The sequence below is a fragment of the Phycodurus eques genome, chromosome 20, assembly GCF_024500275.1.
Source record: "Phycodurus eques isolate BA_2022a chromosome 20, UOR_Pequ_1.1, whole genome shotgun sequence".
Classification (NCBI taxonomy): Eukaryota; Metazoa; Chordata; class Actinopteri; order Syngnathiformes; family Syngnathidae; genus Phycodurus; species Phycodurus eques.
In genome coordinates this window covers 3,674,815-3,690,489 of record NC_084544.1, presented here as the reverse complement: position 1 = coordinate 3,690,489, position 15,675 = coordinate 3,674,815, and the positions used below count along the sequence as shown (strand labels likewise).

Sequence of the window (15,675 nt, the reverse complement as noted above, 5' to 3'; positions counted from 1 at the left end):
GCCACATTCACACTTTCGTAACAAAGATCGAAATCAGACCTTCACAGGACTGCCGTGTTTCGTGCGTCTCAAAGGAAACAGAAAATGTTTTACTTACAAGCTTGAGAGTATTTTCCTGAAATGAAAGAGAGAACAGTGACATTTTCTTGTCGTCGCAAATGCAAAGGCGAAACATTTTCTGTTTTCATCTTCCTGACAGACTTACACACTGTTTTACAATGTGAAACAATGTTTTGCTTTCGCTCTCTTATCTTGCAACCTTCCCTTTGAAGATGAAGTTGACGCCGTCCGCGAGAACGAAAGTGAAAGTACCTGTGAGAAGGGGAAACAAAACGTATGTCGTCGGTTGCCTCCGCTCACTTCATTCTCGTTTGGTGAAATAAGAAGACGACGACGAAAAGGGGACCAAGAACGAGAAGGAGCGGAATAACAATGACGAATATTCGCTCCATTTGTTACCTTTCTTTGCTTACACTTCCCTGCTTCGTCCAAGGTATGCTACCTTCACCTTCAAGACATTTGCAGCGAAACATGTGCCGAACGATGCTCAACAGCATGTTACCTTGGTCTCGCTTTGAATTTTGAGTCGTCGTACACGCGCATGTAACTTTACGACCACTCCAATTTTGTTTTTGTCCAATTTTTAACGGAATTTGGTGCGGCGTGTTCTTAGCGGAGTGATGCCCCCTGTGGCTAAAGAGCGCAACAACAACAGCCAATGTTTTGCGGTATTGTCCCCGAAGCTTCGAACAACGTTACCGCTTGATCGTAAGCATGCATTAAAAAAAAAAAAAAAAATGGCAATCGCAAGAATAAAAGTATCTGTAAAATAAATGTGCAATTATTAAACCATGAATATAATGGTGACCTTTTAACATTTGCTTTCTTATATTAAAGTCTCAAAATTGCATAACTTTGTTCAATCAGTGGCACGGGAAGGGTAGAGTGAAAATTATGGAACTATATCAATTCCATCTGTGTTTCAATTCTAATTTTTAACACTAAAGAAATTCAAACAAAATTCAATGATTTTTTTTTAAATGTTGAATTATTTGCGGAATTAAATTGTTTTTACGGCTTATTAAAAAACTGAATATTTTGATAGTTTAAAAAAAAAACAACTTTTTTGAAATTCTAATTCAAACTCCGATATTTAAATCGTAACTTGCAGATATATAGATGCAGTTCCATAGAAAATAAAGGTGACTTTTGCTGCTGACTCCGCACCATCCTCAAAGCTTTTAAGGCGTGACACAGCTCAAGCAAGCGGCAGACTCGGTTTTGGTCACGCAGACTCAAGTCCAACCCTCCTTTCACTGAGATCCAATGACGGAAAATATGCTGTAGCATGTGGCGCGCCATCAGCAAGTCAACTCGTTCAACTTGTTCCCACAGCTTGCGGCGGCCGCTCCTGTCCCGCGCTGGAGTGCTGGTATTTGAACGAGAAGGTGGCGGTGGGAAGTCTCACGCGCGGGCCCAGCCAGGTGAAGTCCCTACTTCGCATCAGGACGGAAGGTCGCCGTGCAGTCAGCCCGCAATCTTCGGTCGACCCCAGCATCCAGAGAGTCTACGTTGTTGCCGGTGTGTGGGAGTGTGCAATAAATACCCTCGTCATCATGATACAGGCGCGGGCAAGGTTCACCTCTTGTTGTCGCCCACAATCCAAATCCAAAAGAATCCAGTTGTCTCCGTTCAGCTTTTGCAGATGTTGCAAGGCGTTCTTTGATGGAACGGTTGCCTGTCGCTTGCCACCCTGATCAGATCCGGCGGCGACTCTGTGCCACCGCTCACCCAGCGGCTCGACCCGCAAGCCCTTTTGTGAGCTCAGCCACTTTCAGCCGCAACCCTCCACCATCAAATGGGCCACCTCGCTGGCGGAGGACCTCAGCCCCGTTTACCTGCAAGCCGACTGGTTTTCCGCCGCTGTTCAGGACCTGGACGGACGGCACGGCACATCCAGCATCATGCGCGCGTCCGCCGGGACCAACGAGCTGGACGGTAACGGTTGCGGTTTGCGTCCGAGCCGTTCACTTCGCCTGGGGGAGTTCTCATGCTCCCGCTTTGCTTTTTCTTTCCTCAGCGGTCCTCAGCGTGACCTCCGCGACACTGTTAGTGCAGTCCAGACTCGGGGAGCCGGTGCTGCTGGACTGCCAGTTCTGGGCCGACCCCGCTTCTCCGCTGTACGGGTCCGGCTTTGCAGTGGAGTGGCGCTACCAGTCGCGAGGCACCGGCCGACTGCTCCTGGCCTACGACGGCAAGGCGGACCGGCTGTCTGACTCGCCGGAGGAAGGCGCCACGCTGGACTTTGAGGCGCTGCACCGGAACGGCAACGCGTCCCTGATGCTGCAAGAAGCCCAAGTGCGCCATTCCGGAACGTACATCTGCATGGTGTACCTGCCGCAACTTCTGGCTCAGGTCACCATTCAGCTGGAGATCGCAGGTGAGCCTTGTCAAGCCCTGGAAATAGAATGAGTGCATTGTGGTGTATGGACTTATAAGTACGCAATTCCCAAGTTTTCCCAAGTTATGAGCCACCTCTTGGGCGATTGTTTTTGCTTTGTGCTGTGAGCGTAAGTTGTAAGTTACAAGTAAGCTTCAGATCCACCAGCGCTGCTGACAAAGGCACACAGAGAGAACAGCAACAATGTTTGCAACTCAATGCTCTTTTCCACCTTCCACCCAGAACCTCCTTCCCTGTCCATCCACCCGTCCCCGCTTCCCCTGCCCACCCCCGGCCAGATTTTGACAGTCCGCTGCGAGGCCTCAGGCTTTGCCCCCCATTCCCTGGAACTGAGCTGGGAGTTGAAAGGCCCGGATGGAAAGAGCCGGTCACTGGGACCAGGTCGCCTCTCCGGCCACAGACTAGCTTGGGACGGCACCTACAGCCAGGACACCCGGCTGGAGCTGGACACGTCTGATCCGGAGCTGGGCGGCGGGGGGGAGGTCACCTGTGTCGCCGAGCATCCCGGGGGTACGCGCCGCGCCGCTGTGGCCCTCAGAGTCATCGGTAAGATGAGGGAAGTTTTTCCTATCTTACCCCAGAAATGTTGATTCGCGGGTCAGCGAGTTGGCCGTCGAGATTGCGGTCATGCTTTAAGATGCCGTAAAAAGGACTCTTGTCGTCTCAGGCTTCAGCACGCCGTCCATCGAGGACTCCATGGCGATGGTGGGAGTGGCCTTGGTGCTCTACGGCCTCATCAAGTTCGTCTCTTGGACCTTCCTCGGCTCAGGTGGTAAAATTTTCCAAAGCTAGTGTGCTGGTAGAGTGACGTGTTGTTGTTGTTGTTGTTGTATTCTTACCCTATGCACCTTTGAGGCTGAATTTAATTGAAAATGTTTTAAAAACTTGTATCTTGAAAGCTGTATTGTATATGTCTGGGGACCAAGCCCTGCTGCGAGTAGCGAAAAACCCTGAGTCATTGACGCTAGCCTAAAAATGTTTAGAATTGCTGTATTCATTCATTGAAAAATTTTAAATTGAAAAATATACCACAAACTATGATCCCACATCTTACGACATTACCCTTAAATATAAATAGCTTACAGACTATATAATGTCAACGCAAAAGTATACAGATGTGGTGAAGATTCTCTGGAACCTCCCCTAACGACCCAGGCTAAACTTAGCTCATGCAAAAATATTAAACAGTCGGAATGTGTCACTTCAACATACAGCGGAATCTCCATTTAGTATGTTGTTTGAGTTTGAAATTAATATACATGGCTAATGCGTGGGATAAATGAAAATTTAGCCTCACTTTTACCTTTAATGAAGATTCTTGATGGCGTATGGAAGACAGGGGAGGGGGTAGAGAGCCGTTTGCCATTTTCATCCTTTGCTACGAGTTCTTCGTTGAACTCTATCGTGTTTCTCGCCTTCTTAATCAAATGGCTGCTCGGAACTTTCTGCATTCCACAATGCAAGCTTTTATTAACAACTTAAGGGAGCAACAACTCTCCCGGTCTGCTTGGCAACAGTCATGTTGACAAGTTGGGATAACATCGGCATAACATCCTGTCAAAAGTCAGGCCTTCAGAATAAAAGCATGCCAGTAACAGTAACAATTTCAGCACACCTTTGTTGGCCCCGTGGTGGCTTATTTTGCAGTCGGGCTCAAACTATTTTGTTTATTGAGTGAAACTGATATATTAGGCCTACGGCATGCTTTTGTTTTGAAGGTCTGACTTTGGACAAGATGTTACACTGATGTAACCGTAACATGGCAATAATACGCCGTGCTGTTTGTTGAACTCTGTTTACACAAAATGCTTCGGATGAAAGCGCATCTATTTCGGCCAATGAATGGCGGAGTCACGAGTTGTTGTTGTTTTTTGGGGGGTTTTTTTTGTACGAAAACCAAGCAAATGTACGAAAACCAGGACAAATCGTGAAAACCGAATCGTACGAACACTAGGGCATGTGCAAACTGAGGTTCCTTGAGACCATATACTATCCTATTAGCTAGGGATCTGGCACCATCTTGTGGCGACGTCGGGTATTACAGAAAGGGGACAAAAATATGTACAAAAAGCTGCAAATAAAAAAAACGTGAGAACCTAAATCTGTAGTGAACTTCAAATATGTGTCGGATTACCGGACTGCAAGCATTGGGGTGAAACTGAATGTCTACTATTTTTATTTGTAGGTTCTGATGAGACACAAGAAACAGACAAGGCAAGTTGATTTGTCAAGTGAAGTGTAAAACGAAATGTTTTGTCAGTGTTTGACCTCACAACTTTTAACTTTCTGCAGAAAGAGAAGTGAAGAAGCTTGCCCGCTTTGTAGCACGCAACGCTGGAAAGTCCAAGCAAAAGTCACCTTTTCCTTTTTACACCTCGTCAATGTCACAAGCAATAAGACCATTTTTTGTGCACACAAGATTTAATATTTGTGGATTCTGCAGTTCTCTCCTTTTCACTCCCTCCAATATTTGCTAACATTGTTGCGGTTTATTTTTGGAATGTTGAATGTGCGACAGAAAATAAGAATAAAGTGAGTTTTTGCTCAAATCGGTGCTTTGTCGGGCTTGTTCATTTGATCTAATACACATTTGTTTATGTTGCTATAGGTTTTCTCATTTTAATTTTACAAAAAATAAGATTCTGAATACAGGGTGCATCACACTCAGTTAATTGTTGTCCCCCCGGTTGATAATCACTCACGTGGATTTGGGACTTTTATTTAATAATGATTCCATCATATTCATGTCGGGATTGACATGTTCGACACAACTGAGTTTTAAAATTCCTTTTTCCTCGTAACATTTTGTGTTCCTTCCAAGCAGCTTCCTTTGTGGTGTCTTCTCATGGCATCCATTCTTGTAGATTGTGGATTTGCCAACACAATAGACTGGCTAATGGAAATTAGAATAGAAATTAAGGTAATAATAAACCTTTTTGCTGCAATATAGCAGGACGTAAGACTATTATAGAGGTGTTCTCTGGAAGCAACTATTGTTCAATTTGTGTTAAGTATTTTGTGAAAATGATTGCAATACTGGTACTGGTTTTCTGCATAAAAAAAAAGAAATAATGAAATAACTCATCACTTTATTAAGAAACCTCAAGTTGACAAACAATTTTATTTTGTTGGCCACAAAAAAATAAAAATAAAAAAATGAATGATGTGGTGCGCCGGATCTGGACCCTGGGAATTGAGGTTGTGACCCAAAAATACATAACAACAAAATTATTTGTGTTTATTAGTTTAAGCAGACTAGTGTTTGTTTTTATTGAGGTGGCTCACATTTTATGATCAATTATGCAGAAATCCGTGTCATTCCACAGAGTACCTTTCCCACAGTTGTTCTTGCAACTGTTTTGATCCTGGACGCCAAAAACAAGTTCCCCTCCGCTGCACTGGGTGGCGCTAGTGAGAATGTTTACAATGCGCGGCTATGCCTGTCGAAGACATATCCGAGCTTGTTCTCTACAATTATTATTTTTTTAAATGTCGTTTAGATGGACATAAAAATCCCAGCGACGAGTCGTAACATCGCGTTAGACAACTTCGACTTTTCGACGAGGTTAATTATTTTTTTTGTCTAGATCAAATGTACATTTTTTTTAAAATAAATCCCAGCAAGTTCGCTAACATCAGCTTGAAGTCACCGCGCGAACTAGCAAGCTAACGCTAACGTAAGCTAACGAGGGGCAACATTTTGGACAATGCCGACAGGGAGTCGATGTTCTGCCCACAGCCCCTTCTTGTCCTAACCAACAGGTTGGTATCCATGAACATGTCATTAGTATGATTCTTTTTTTCTTGTTAGCGTGTAAAAAAAACGATAGCGTTTTGTGCTTGCCGTGCGTCTGTTGTGTGGTGTTAACTAGCTTCCATCTTTCACTGTACACTTCACAGCTTCGTTGGAACGTTTTGAATTGCAAAACCAAATAATAATAACTTAAAAAAAAAAAAAAAAAAGTCCTATATGCATCCTCATGATCGGGACATTATAGATGATCCCTCCTGCGAGTAAACAAGTCACTTTGTACCCGTTATTATTTATTAAAAACGTCAAAACTACGCCAGCATGTTCCCTATACTCGTTCTACATGTATCTTAAACGTAATGGGAGTTGAGTACATTTTATTTACTTAGCTTTTTTCACAGAGGTGACTTAAGAAAGTGCTTCAGATTCGAGGTGTGTCAGAAATGTTGCTGGACTGCTGTCCCGACCAGGAACACCTGACAGTTCCTGGTCGGGTTGAACCTGGCCAACCAAGCTAGAGCAACCTCCCTACTCTCCTTACCTGGTTAGGTGATTTTGGTTTTTTCCGCCCTCTTTCCCAAACTCAAGGGGGTCTTCAGGGGGACCCACATTAGCCCATCACGTAGTATTTGGCTTTGAAGAGTGATCATTTTTCATCAGCGGCCCCCATTTCCAATGTAAAGACGTCCCACCCTTTGTTGTTTTCTTGGACCAGATTTGAAGGATGACATTTTTCGGTTCTTTGGTCTGATGTGACCAAGACAGAACTGCACGGTCTCAATTCTAATCAGTATGTGTGGAGAAAACCCGGCACTGCTGTTCACCTGCCTAATACAATCCCAACAGTGAAGCATTGTGGCGGCGGCGGCATCGTGCTGTGTGCGTGTTTTTCGGCTGCAGGGACAGCGCGACTTGTTGCCATTGAAGGGAAGACGAATTCGGCAAAGTACAGATATTCCGCACGTAAACCTTTTCCAGAGTGAAAAAAAAAAAAAAAAAAAAAGTGAAAAACTTGTTGCGTTATTTCCAAGACGACCCCCAAGAAGGTGCTTCTATTCAATACCGAGTAAAGGGTCTCTATACTTATGGTCATGTGATAGTTCAGTTTTTCTTTTTAAATAAATCCGCAGAGATTTCCTCAATTCTGTTTTCTTACTGTCAATATGTGTTGTGGGGCCGTGTGTACATTTATGAGGACAAAATGGCCGTGAATGATTTTAGCAAATGGCTTAAATATGTATTTAGACCCCCAATGTAAGGGGGTCTAAATACTTTCTGTACCCACTGTAACTAAGAGATGAGTCAGGACAAGCCTCAGTCATCCCTGACTATAGGCTTCATCATAAATACAAATTTTAAGTTTACTCTTGAATAGAGTCTGCATCAGATGTTTCCACGAGAGAGGAGCCTGATAGCTCAAATCTTATCTTCAATAAAGATGTCTGCCTTTATCAGTCATACTTGCTGGATGTGTTATGTTCTACTTCCTCCTCCTATTTATGCTTTCAAAGAAGAATCTGTCCACATGGCGGTAGCCCCGGGATCCATCGCAGACGTCATCGTCGTGGAGGACGTGGACACCCCTCGGCCGTCGTCCTCGTCTTCTCAGGGTAAAGCCGCGACCAATTCGCCGCGTCGAGTGCCGGTGTCGGCCCCGACCCACGTCGCCCAGTCGCCTTTCACTGCGGCCAGCAAGAAGAGGCACGTCCTGCAGGCGGAGAATCAGAAGTTGTTCTCGGAGGTGATGGCGCACAATCAAATGAGACCCCTCAAAAACAAAAACGACTGCCAGTTTTCATTGATGTAGTCAGAGAGGTACTGTATATGGTGGTGGACATCTCAAAGACGCAGTCATAAATACATTGGGCAATGAATACTTCTCTGTAACTGTATAATTAGCAGATGCTTGGAGCTGGCCAAGTTCCTTGGCGCCCAGCCCCTAACGTACGGACGCGTTATTGGCGATATCACGATGTAGCCAAGCAGCTCAGTGTGAAAAGGGCGTTCCGGTTCTGTTCTCTGACGTTTGTGACATCTGTGTTTCCTGCCTCCTTTCAGTTTGTGGAGCACGTCGCCGCCGTGACCCAGGACTGCCCCGAGGTTTTGGAATTCCTGAAGAAGAACCATGCCAAAGCCTGTTCCGACTACCTGTCGTCGGTGGAGTTCCGCAACAGCTTGGGCCGCTGTTTGACCCGCGTGGAGAACAACCGTTCCAGGATGTTCGTCTACATCTATGAGCTGTGCATGGTGCTCATGCAGCACAAAGACAGGACGAAGAGGAAGAAGAAGCCGAGCGCGCTTGAGTCCGCCTCCGCTTCTGCCTCCGCGTTGGACTGTCTTCCGTCTACCTCATTAAAAAGTGAAAGCCAGATTACTGTCCAGACGGCTGTGGAGGAACAAGGAGGGAAGCCGGCGACGGAAGACGAGAAGCCTTCAACGTCGGGTCTTCTGGAGGACCGGCTGAAAGTGGAGAAAAAGGCAAGCAGGGCCTCCAGGAAGCAGGTTAGTGTCCCGAGGTGTGCTCGGCCGTGTTCACTTTCTATTCAATGAAATTTAGTTAGTGACATGCAGTGAAGCTCCGTTCGTCGCTGGGGATACGTTGCAGACCAAAGCGCTATAGGTTCAAGTCTGCGATATGTGTAGCCATATAATTTCATCCAACAAACGTCCGCTAGGTTAACGCCAATTTGACTAATGCGAAACGCCATCGAGCTGGGTTAATGGACCTAGGCACAGATGATAAGGTAAAGAAGATAACATCTTTAAACAACTGCTACTTTAACACGGAGTAACAACTCATACAAACACACACAAAGACCATGCGAACGTCCTCACAGGCATGCAATTTCTCTGCTTTGTGGGAACGACTTATTGGAGATTTTGTGGAACAACCTTGTACTTCGCCAAAGGTGCTCAACTCTGAATTCGGACTTGGTTGTATGCTCTTAAAACCCATAAACTTGCTTAAAACACTGCGATAGTGTGGGATGTGAGTGATCAACCGTGATGATAGCGGGGGAACACTATATATCACAAAGCCGAATCAGAACTGAAACTCAAGACCATGCAGTACTAAGACTGTAAGTCCAACTGGAAACCTCGCTGAAATTGAGAGTAACCAACAAACCAGCAAAAAATAAAACGTACAGATCGATAGGAACAATAACAGATGAACAGTGGGCACATTTAATGCAAATGACGGACACTTGGAGCAGTAGGTCCCAGAAGTAAAACACGAACATGTCGCTGTCCATCCATATTGAGGGAGGTCTCTTCCGCTGTGCTTGCATTCCCAGATCGCGTACCTGGAGAACCTGCTGAAGGTCTACGACGACGAGATCTGTCGCCTGCAGCGGGCCGAGCTCTCGTTGAACGACCTGGATACCGAGGACTCCTTGTACATCCAGGAGCACAAGCTCAAGCGCAAGGTCCGTCTGCCTTTGGCCCGGCGTGCTAAGCTCCCGCCAGCCTACGCCGCTCTTTGCTCCTCTTACAGATGATGAAGATCTACAAAAAGCTGTGTGAGCTGAAGGACTGCAGCTCGCTGACGGGCCGGGTCCTCGAGCGCAAAATCCTCTACACCGACACCAGCTATCCTGAGATCAGCAGGAGGGTGAGCCCGGCTTCCGTCGTCCGTGCCCGAACGTCAACGATCGTGTCGTTACTCACCGTCTGAGCCCTCGAACTGCATTTCAAAATATATTTACAGCTTGGGAAACACACGCACGCACGCACACACACACACACACACAAAACACGCACACAACCTTGCCAAAATTATAAGACTGTAGCCCAGTGGTTCTCAAAGCATGGACCCCTTAAAGGGGAGACTTTTTTTTCAAGGACCCCCTCTCGATCCTAACCGCAATTAAACATAACGACCACGTGTACACCTAAGTGCCGTAAGAATGAAAACCCAGTTCGAGAACCGCTGCCTTCGATCGTTTTTGCCGTCCTTTCAGATCCAACGCTACATCAACAGCCCCGAGGTCTGTATGAACCCGCCCGACTACCAGGACATCCTGCAGCAGGTCCAGCTGGCTAGCAAGCGGCACAACCTGCGCCTGAGCAGCAGGCAGCAGGAACAGATCGCCCGGAAGGCCTTCAGCGACACCGGCAGCAAGATCCAGCAGAGGCGCCAACAAGACCTGCTCTATGACTTCGGCTGCCAACTGACCAGCGAATACAAGCCTGGTAACACGAATTGATTTCAAAGGAACTTTCACATTACAGACACTCCCCAACTTACGGACAAGTTGCGTTCCACAAAGCTCTGTGTATTTTGAGTTTCTCAAGTCTCATTTACTTTTCCATTTTTCTATTGTATCTACATATTCCTTAATGCCTATTCTCCCTCTGTCTTTGGCACAGAGTGAACAGTTCTCCAAATAAGAGACACGGTGTACTTGCTTCAAGCTGTTTATTTGTCACTCCAAGTTGACGTTTCATGTAAAACTGACAAACGAAACAAAAGAAGATCAAGAAAATCGATTTTAACACCCAACTTGTCAACTAAACCGCATCGTTTCGATGAAGAAGTCTGCCCGTTTAATGCGAACATAACACCAAATGCCATAGATGGGCTAACGGAAATTAGAATTGATGTCTGTGTAATTATAAACCCTCCAACAACTGCTACTTGAACACACAGGCGGAGCAACAACACATAAAAACAGACCACACCACAGTACCCAGAGACGTTTATTGTCTCATAATTAGAGAATTGCCTGTTACTGTGTTAGAAAATCAAACATTCAATACCTTGTCTTTGTCTCTAAAGACAACGACCCGGCGCTGAAGGACCCCTCGCTGCTCCGGAAGCTACATGACAACCGGGAACTGGGTCTGAATCGCCTGGAAGATGTCATCAACAAATACGCTGTCCAACAGGAGACGACGGACGAGAAGGACACGACGCGGCGGCACAGCGAAGAGGTGCGAGCGCTCGATGGCGACCGATTTGATCAGCACAGGGCTTTTTCTCACTTGTTTTGTCTTACTGGACGCAGCAAGAGGAGGAGGAGGATGACGTGTCCTCAGAAGAAGACATCGAGGAAGAGATCAAGGCCAGCAGCCAGCAGGATGGACCAGGTAAGAACCACCGGCAAGGAAACCATCTAGAGCTTGGTGATTTGAAGTTTTTTTGTTTTTGTTTTTTTTGTTTTGTTTTCTCCCCCAGTTCAAAATGCATTCAAGCTTATTATGCACTTCTTACACTAACAGCAATCAATGGCTGTGACCAGAATGGAGCTAGTTTACAAAGGCACAATCAGGGTTGAAGATTTAGCGACTTTTCCGACCCCTCTAGCGGCCATTTTAAGTAACAGAAAACATAAGCGGAATCATTTTTACATTGTTTTCCGTATGACAAGGAAGGAGCCTGGTGGAATGGAATAAATGGAGACTTTGCCAAAGACATTGTGCCCATTTATACCTTGCAAGAGCAGCCATTTTGCAGCCACAATATTTTCCTGAGGTCAACTTGCCTCACTTGTACAAGTCTACAATAGGAAAGAGTTTGATGGCTGATTTTCTGATATTAAACTGTTGGACATTTACTCAACCTCAGCTGTAACAATGGGGGGAAAAAAACATTTCCATTTTTTTCTGTGGAAGTTAATGCTGGGGGGGGGGAAACTAGATGGGAAAAACGGTTTCAAAGCATTTGTTGTAAATGGAGAAATAACGCAAATACCACAAGGGAGCAAAACAAACATTAAAACTTGTATTAAACAATGTCATTGTTATTTGCTTTTTCTAAAAGCGAAAGGTGGGGGCGGAACATTTAAAATGGGAAATTGTATTTATTGAGAAAAAGTAGATTTTACTTTTGAGGCCACGTCAACCTGCCTTAAAGTCATCCTTCAGGCTTAAAGTCGAAACGCCTCTTAATCCTCCCTCATTAGATGACGACGGTGAAGATGGCAGCAATGAAGATGGCGGCAGCGAGGCGGGGAAAATGAGCGACGGCGCCAACGAGGAGGAGCAGACGTCGGCAAACGAGGCGGTCACTAGCGGCCTCCTCTCTGACGCTAGCATGTCGGGCATCTCGCCGCTGTCGGACGTCACGTCTGCCAGCGGCCCCGGCCAATCGGAGCCCACGCAGCCCCGTTCGCCCTCGTCTGGCGGGAACGCCGCCGCCGCATCAGAGGAGAACTCCCCTCCTGCCAATCTGGTCACCTGCAACCAAAGGTGGGAGTCGATCTCAAGTCTTAACCTTCAAGTTTCAAGCAACTCCCAATTTAACTGTCAAACGTCACGCGAGTCCCAACTTCATTTCAAGTAGAGACAAGTCATTACTTGGGTTAAGCAAATCAGAAGTAATACAATCTTGCTCAGCCACAACACAAATTTGCACATGAGCCGCTTTACGCTCAGTATGTCTTCTTGCGTTAGTTAGCTATACTAACATTAACGTAGCTTGCCTGTCTTTGGCAGAGCTTTTAGTGAAGTTAGATGTCGAGTTGCAAACCATGCGTTCTCGTTTACCGATTTTATCAAAAACAAAATCTCACAGCCACATGTAGGAAAATGTCTTATGGTCCAGTGAAACAAAGGCTTAACTTTTTGGCCATAATTCAATTATGTACTGTATGTTTGGCGTAAACACAACACCGCTCGTCACCAAAAGAACACCATAACTACAGTGAAGCATGATGGTGGTACTGTTATGCTTTGTGGCTGTTTTTCTTTTTCTTCCGGACTTGAGGCCTGAGATAAGGTGGAGGCAATTAGGAACAGTTGCAAATGGTCAGTGTTGGCACAAAACCTTCAGGCTTCTAAAAGAGGGGGGAAAAAAAATCCTACTATAACATCTGAAATTTATTTGGGGTAAATCAGAGCCACTTTAAATGGTGGCAGGTGTGCAGCCTCCCATTTTAAGATGAGTTTGAATGTGATTAATTCTGAACACAGTCACATCCCAGTAAAAGTGGGTGTGCACACTTGTGCAACCACATTATTTGCACTTCAACTCTCTTTTTTCAATTGAGTTGGAGAGGTTATAGGTCACGTTCATCGTGAAAAAAAGCTTTTGAAATGATGTATTTTGGTCTTGTTTTTCCTTCCCTAATGTCACAAAAACCTGGCATTTGAAGAGGGGTGTGTAGACTTTTTATGTTCACTGCAGTTTTCATTCATGAATAACAATTTCAAGTCCAGTGGAGTTTTTAGTTAGTTTTAGCAACCTAAGTCCTAAAACTGGCGACTTAAGTCTAACTGGACTCGAGTCATGTGTCAAGTGAAGTGACTGGAGTTCCCTCACCTCTGCCAGCAACGGCACCGACCCCCCCGCAGCCGCCAACGGGCCGTCCTCACCGCTGCCGCCAGAGACGACGTGCCACTCGGCCATCTCCAACGGCACCTCGCCACCTCGTCTGTCGCCGCCCGAACGTAGACTGAGCAGAAGCCACAAGAGGAAAAGGCCGGACGCCACGCCGAAGCAGAATCACATCACCGCGGGCGACAGGTGACCATCTCACCGTAATTCTTGGCTCTGATCTTGCTCCCTTTGGTTTTGTTTTGTTTTTTTCTAAGCTAAGTTCAGCCTGGGTTGTTGGCAGAAGTTCCGGTGTTTTTTTTTAATTATTTTAATTTTATTTATTTGCTGCAAAGTGTAAGAGTAGCAAGTTTAACAAATGACTGGGTTCTCTAGTGCTTGACAATTGGTATTTTTAACCGATTACACACAACTGGTGAAATTTCACATAAATGCATTAAGCGCTATAGTTCTTGAAGAGGTTTGTACGTATTTGCGGTTTAAACTATTAATATACGCTATTAAACATTTTTTAAAAGGATTTTGGACGTGTCAGTTACTCACATTTTTGCTCTTTGCAGCAGAACTTGGTCTCAATCCCCCTGCAAATAAATGGGGATTGATTTGCACGTTTGTGCAAGAGGAAGTACTTCTTTTCACATTATCTGGAAGGAAAAATAGACTTATTTCTATTCTGTCTGTGGAACCCCTCAGAGAGGTGGCGGTGCTACTGAACATGGGCATCATCTGCGCCTCTCCGCCGCGGACCCCCAATGCGTCCGACTGCCAGCTGGTCAGCAGCTCGCAGTCGCCGCCCCCCAAGAAGAATAAAGTAAGAGACGCACCGTCCCGTCGGTCGCCGCCATTCGTTCCGGCGCTCACGCCGAAACACGACTGTGTGTCTCCACAGGTTCACGTTGCCACCCAGTGCGACCCCCTGGAAATCATCGAACTGTCCGACTCGGAATGACCGCGCGTCACGAGTCTAAATCGATCTCCGCTTCTGTTGTGAGATCAACTTCCACTCAGGACACCGAGGGGGCGCTGGAACGCCAGTCTGTTTACATTTTTTAAAAGTGCTTGGGATGCTTCGGTTTGACCTCATCATCATGTTGTTGTTCGAGTGCGACCACGGCAACATTTCTGTTTGTTTTCCACCGCGGTCTTCTTGTCACGTCCAGAGATAAGTGACCTTCAGTGGCGTGAGCGTCGCTGAGCTCCGCGCACTTAGCATCTTTAGCATTTAGCAAGAAAGAGCGGTGGACATTTTGAGTCCGACCAACCATCAGTCTTAAAAAAAAAAAAAAAAACACACAATCTTTTACTTTGTATCTCTACTGTCATGCAGTTTGGGAGACTCCAGGGATTATGTTTGACTCACATTTTTCAATAAAATAAACGTTTTGCATTTGACTTTTTTAAAATTTTAATTTTTATTTTTTTATGACAAATGTAGGGGTAGGCAGAATATTTAGTGTTTTGTACAAGAGGCCACATACGGCCCACTGATTATTTATATAGCAAGATCGGAATATTTGTTGCATTAATTTAGCTTTTTTTCCCCCCATAAGTTTACTTTTTATTCATTTGTCAATAAGTGGTGAATTGATTTATTGTAAATAAACAATTTACATGCATTTACAAATTTGTCAATAGTTGTGTAATTATACATTAAAACAAATAGTTTTGTTAGCCTACTAAAACAACACATTTTCTTTTTTTTCACCTCATTTACAATTTACAACACCCATTTTACCATTTAAAAAACATCTAATGTGGCACTTGTATGATAAAGTTTGACCACCCCTGATATATATATATTTATATTAAATCTTACCCTCTGACTATTCTTTTTCAGGATTTGTACATGATGTTCAAGTATGGGATATTTAAATTGTAGATTTTTCTCCTCCCACCAACCCTTTAGAGGCATGTTCAATATAAAGCACAATCAATAAGATATGATTCTAAACCGGAAGTGTTGTACGAGAACTAGGTTAATTTTACGTCAATTTAGTCTCGTCATAAAAAAGAAATTCCATTACTGAAATGACATTCACATTAAATCACTAAAGCTATTAAATTAAGAGTGGCACAATCACATATAGTCTGGATGATATGTATATATATATGGATAGACATAATTCGCACACCAGGAGGCACTCATTCTATGGACGGAATTACTGTAAAGTTTGTTTTGTACTC

General features: G+C 45.0%; 2 protein-coding genes across 3 annotated transcripts; both read left to right on the top strand.

The window, feature by feature from the left end:
* tapbp.1 (TAP binding protein (tapasin), tandem duplicate 1) lies at positions 1-5,010 on the top strand. The gene is made up of 8 exons (XM_061664268.1): positions 1-493; positions 1,396-1,581; positions 1,762-1,998; positions 2,081-2,440; positions 2,684-3,007; positions 3,129-3,230; positions 4,647-4,675; positions 4,754-5,010. Exons 1-8 carry the CDS (start codon positions 433-435, stop codon positions 4,763-4,765), a joined length of 1,311 nt encoding a protein of 436 aa, XP_061520252.1. The 5' UTR covers positions 1-432; the 3' UTR covers positions 4,766-5,010.
* An 887-nt stretch (positions 5,011-5,897) lies between these two features.
* Positions 5,898-15,115, top strand: daxx (death-domain associated protein). Of its 2 annotated transcripts, none has more exons than XM_061665363.1 (12): positions 5,898-6,223; positions 7,727-7,953; positions 8,271-8,714; positions 9,509-9,640; positions 9,709-9,825; positions 10,175-10,406; positions 10,993-11,147; positions 11,222-11,303; positions 12,119-12,404; positions 13,486-13,680; positions 14,185-14,302; positions 14,381-15,115. In XM_061665363.1, exons 2-12 carry the CDS (start codon positions 7,738-7,740, stop codon positions 14,438-14,440), a joined length of 2,037 nt encoding a protein of 678 aa, XP_061521347.1. In that variant the 5' UTR covers positions 5,898-6,223; positions 7,727-7,737; the 3' UTR covers positions 14,441-15,115. The 2 variants fall into 2 exon arrangements, with proteins under 2 accessions (XP_061521347.1, XP_061521346.1); XM_061665362.1 differs by having other exon boundaries at positions 7,724-7,953.
* Positions 15,116-15,675: the final 560 nt, after the last annotated feature.

Bases quoted from the DNA above. Each gene is read 5' to 3' on its own strand.
- daxx (XM_061665363.1), top strand. From the start codon at position 7,738: ATGGCGGTAGCCCCGGGATCCATCGCAGACGTCATCGTCGTGGAGGAC. The intron at 9,641-9,708 runs GTCCGTCTGCCT...CTCCTCTTACAG, and splicing joins AGCACAAGCTCAAGCGCAAG to ATGATGAAGATCTACAAAAA. The intron at 12,405-13,485 runs GTGGGAGTCGAT...CACCTCTGCCAG, and splicing joins CTGGTCACCTGCAACCAAAG to CAACGGCACCGACCCCCCCG.
- tapbp.1 (XM_061664268.1), top strand. From the start codon at position 433: ATGACGAATATTCGCTCCATTTGTTACCTTTCTTTGCTTACACTTCCC. The intron at 3,008-3,128 runs GTAAGATGAGGG...TTGTCGTCTCAG, and splicing joins TGTGGCCCTCAGAGTCATCG to GCTTCAGCACGCCGTCCATC. The intron at 3,231-4,646 runs GTGGTAAAATTT...TTTTATTTGTAG, and splicing joins TTGGACCTTCCTCGGCTCAG to GTTCTGATGAGACACAAGAA.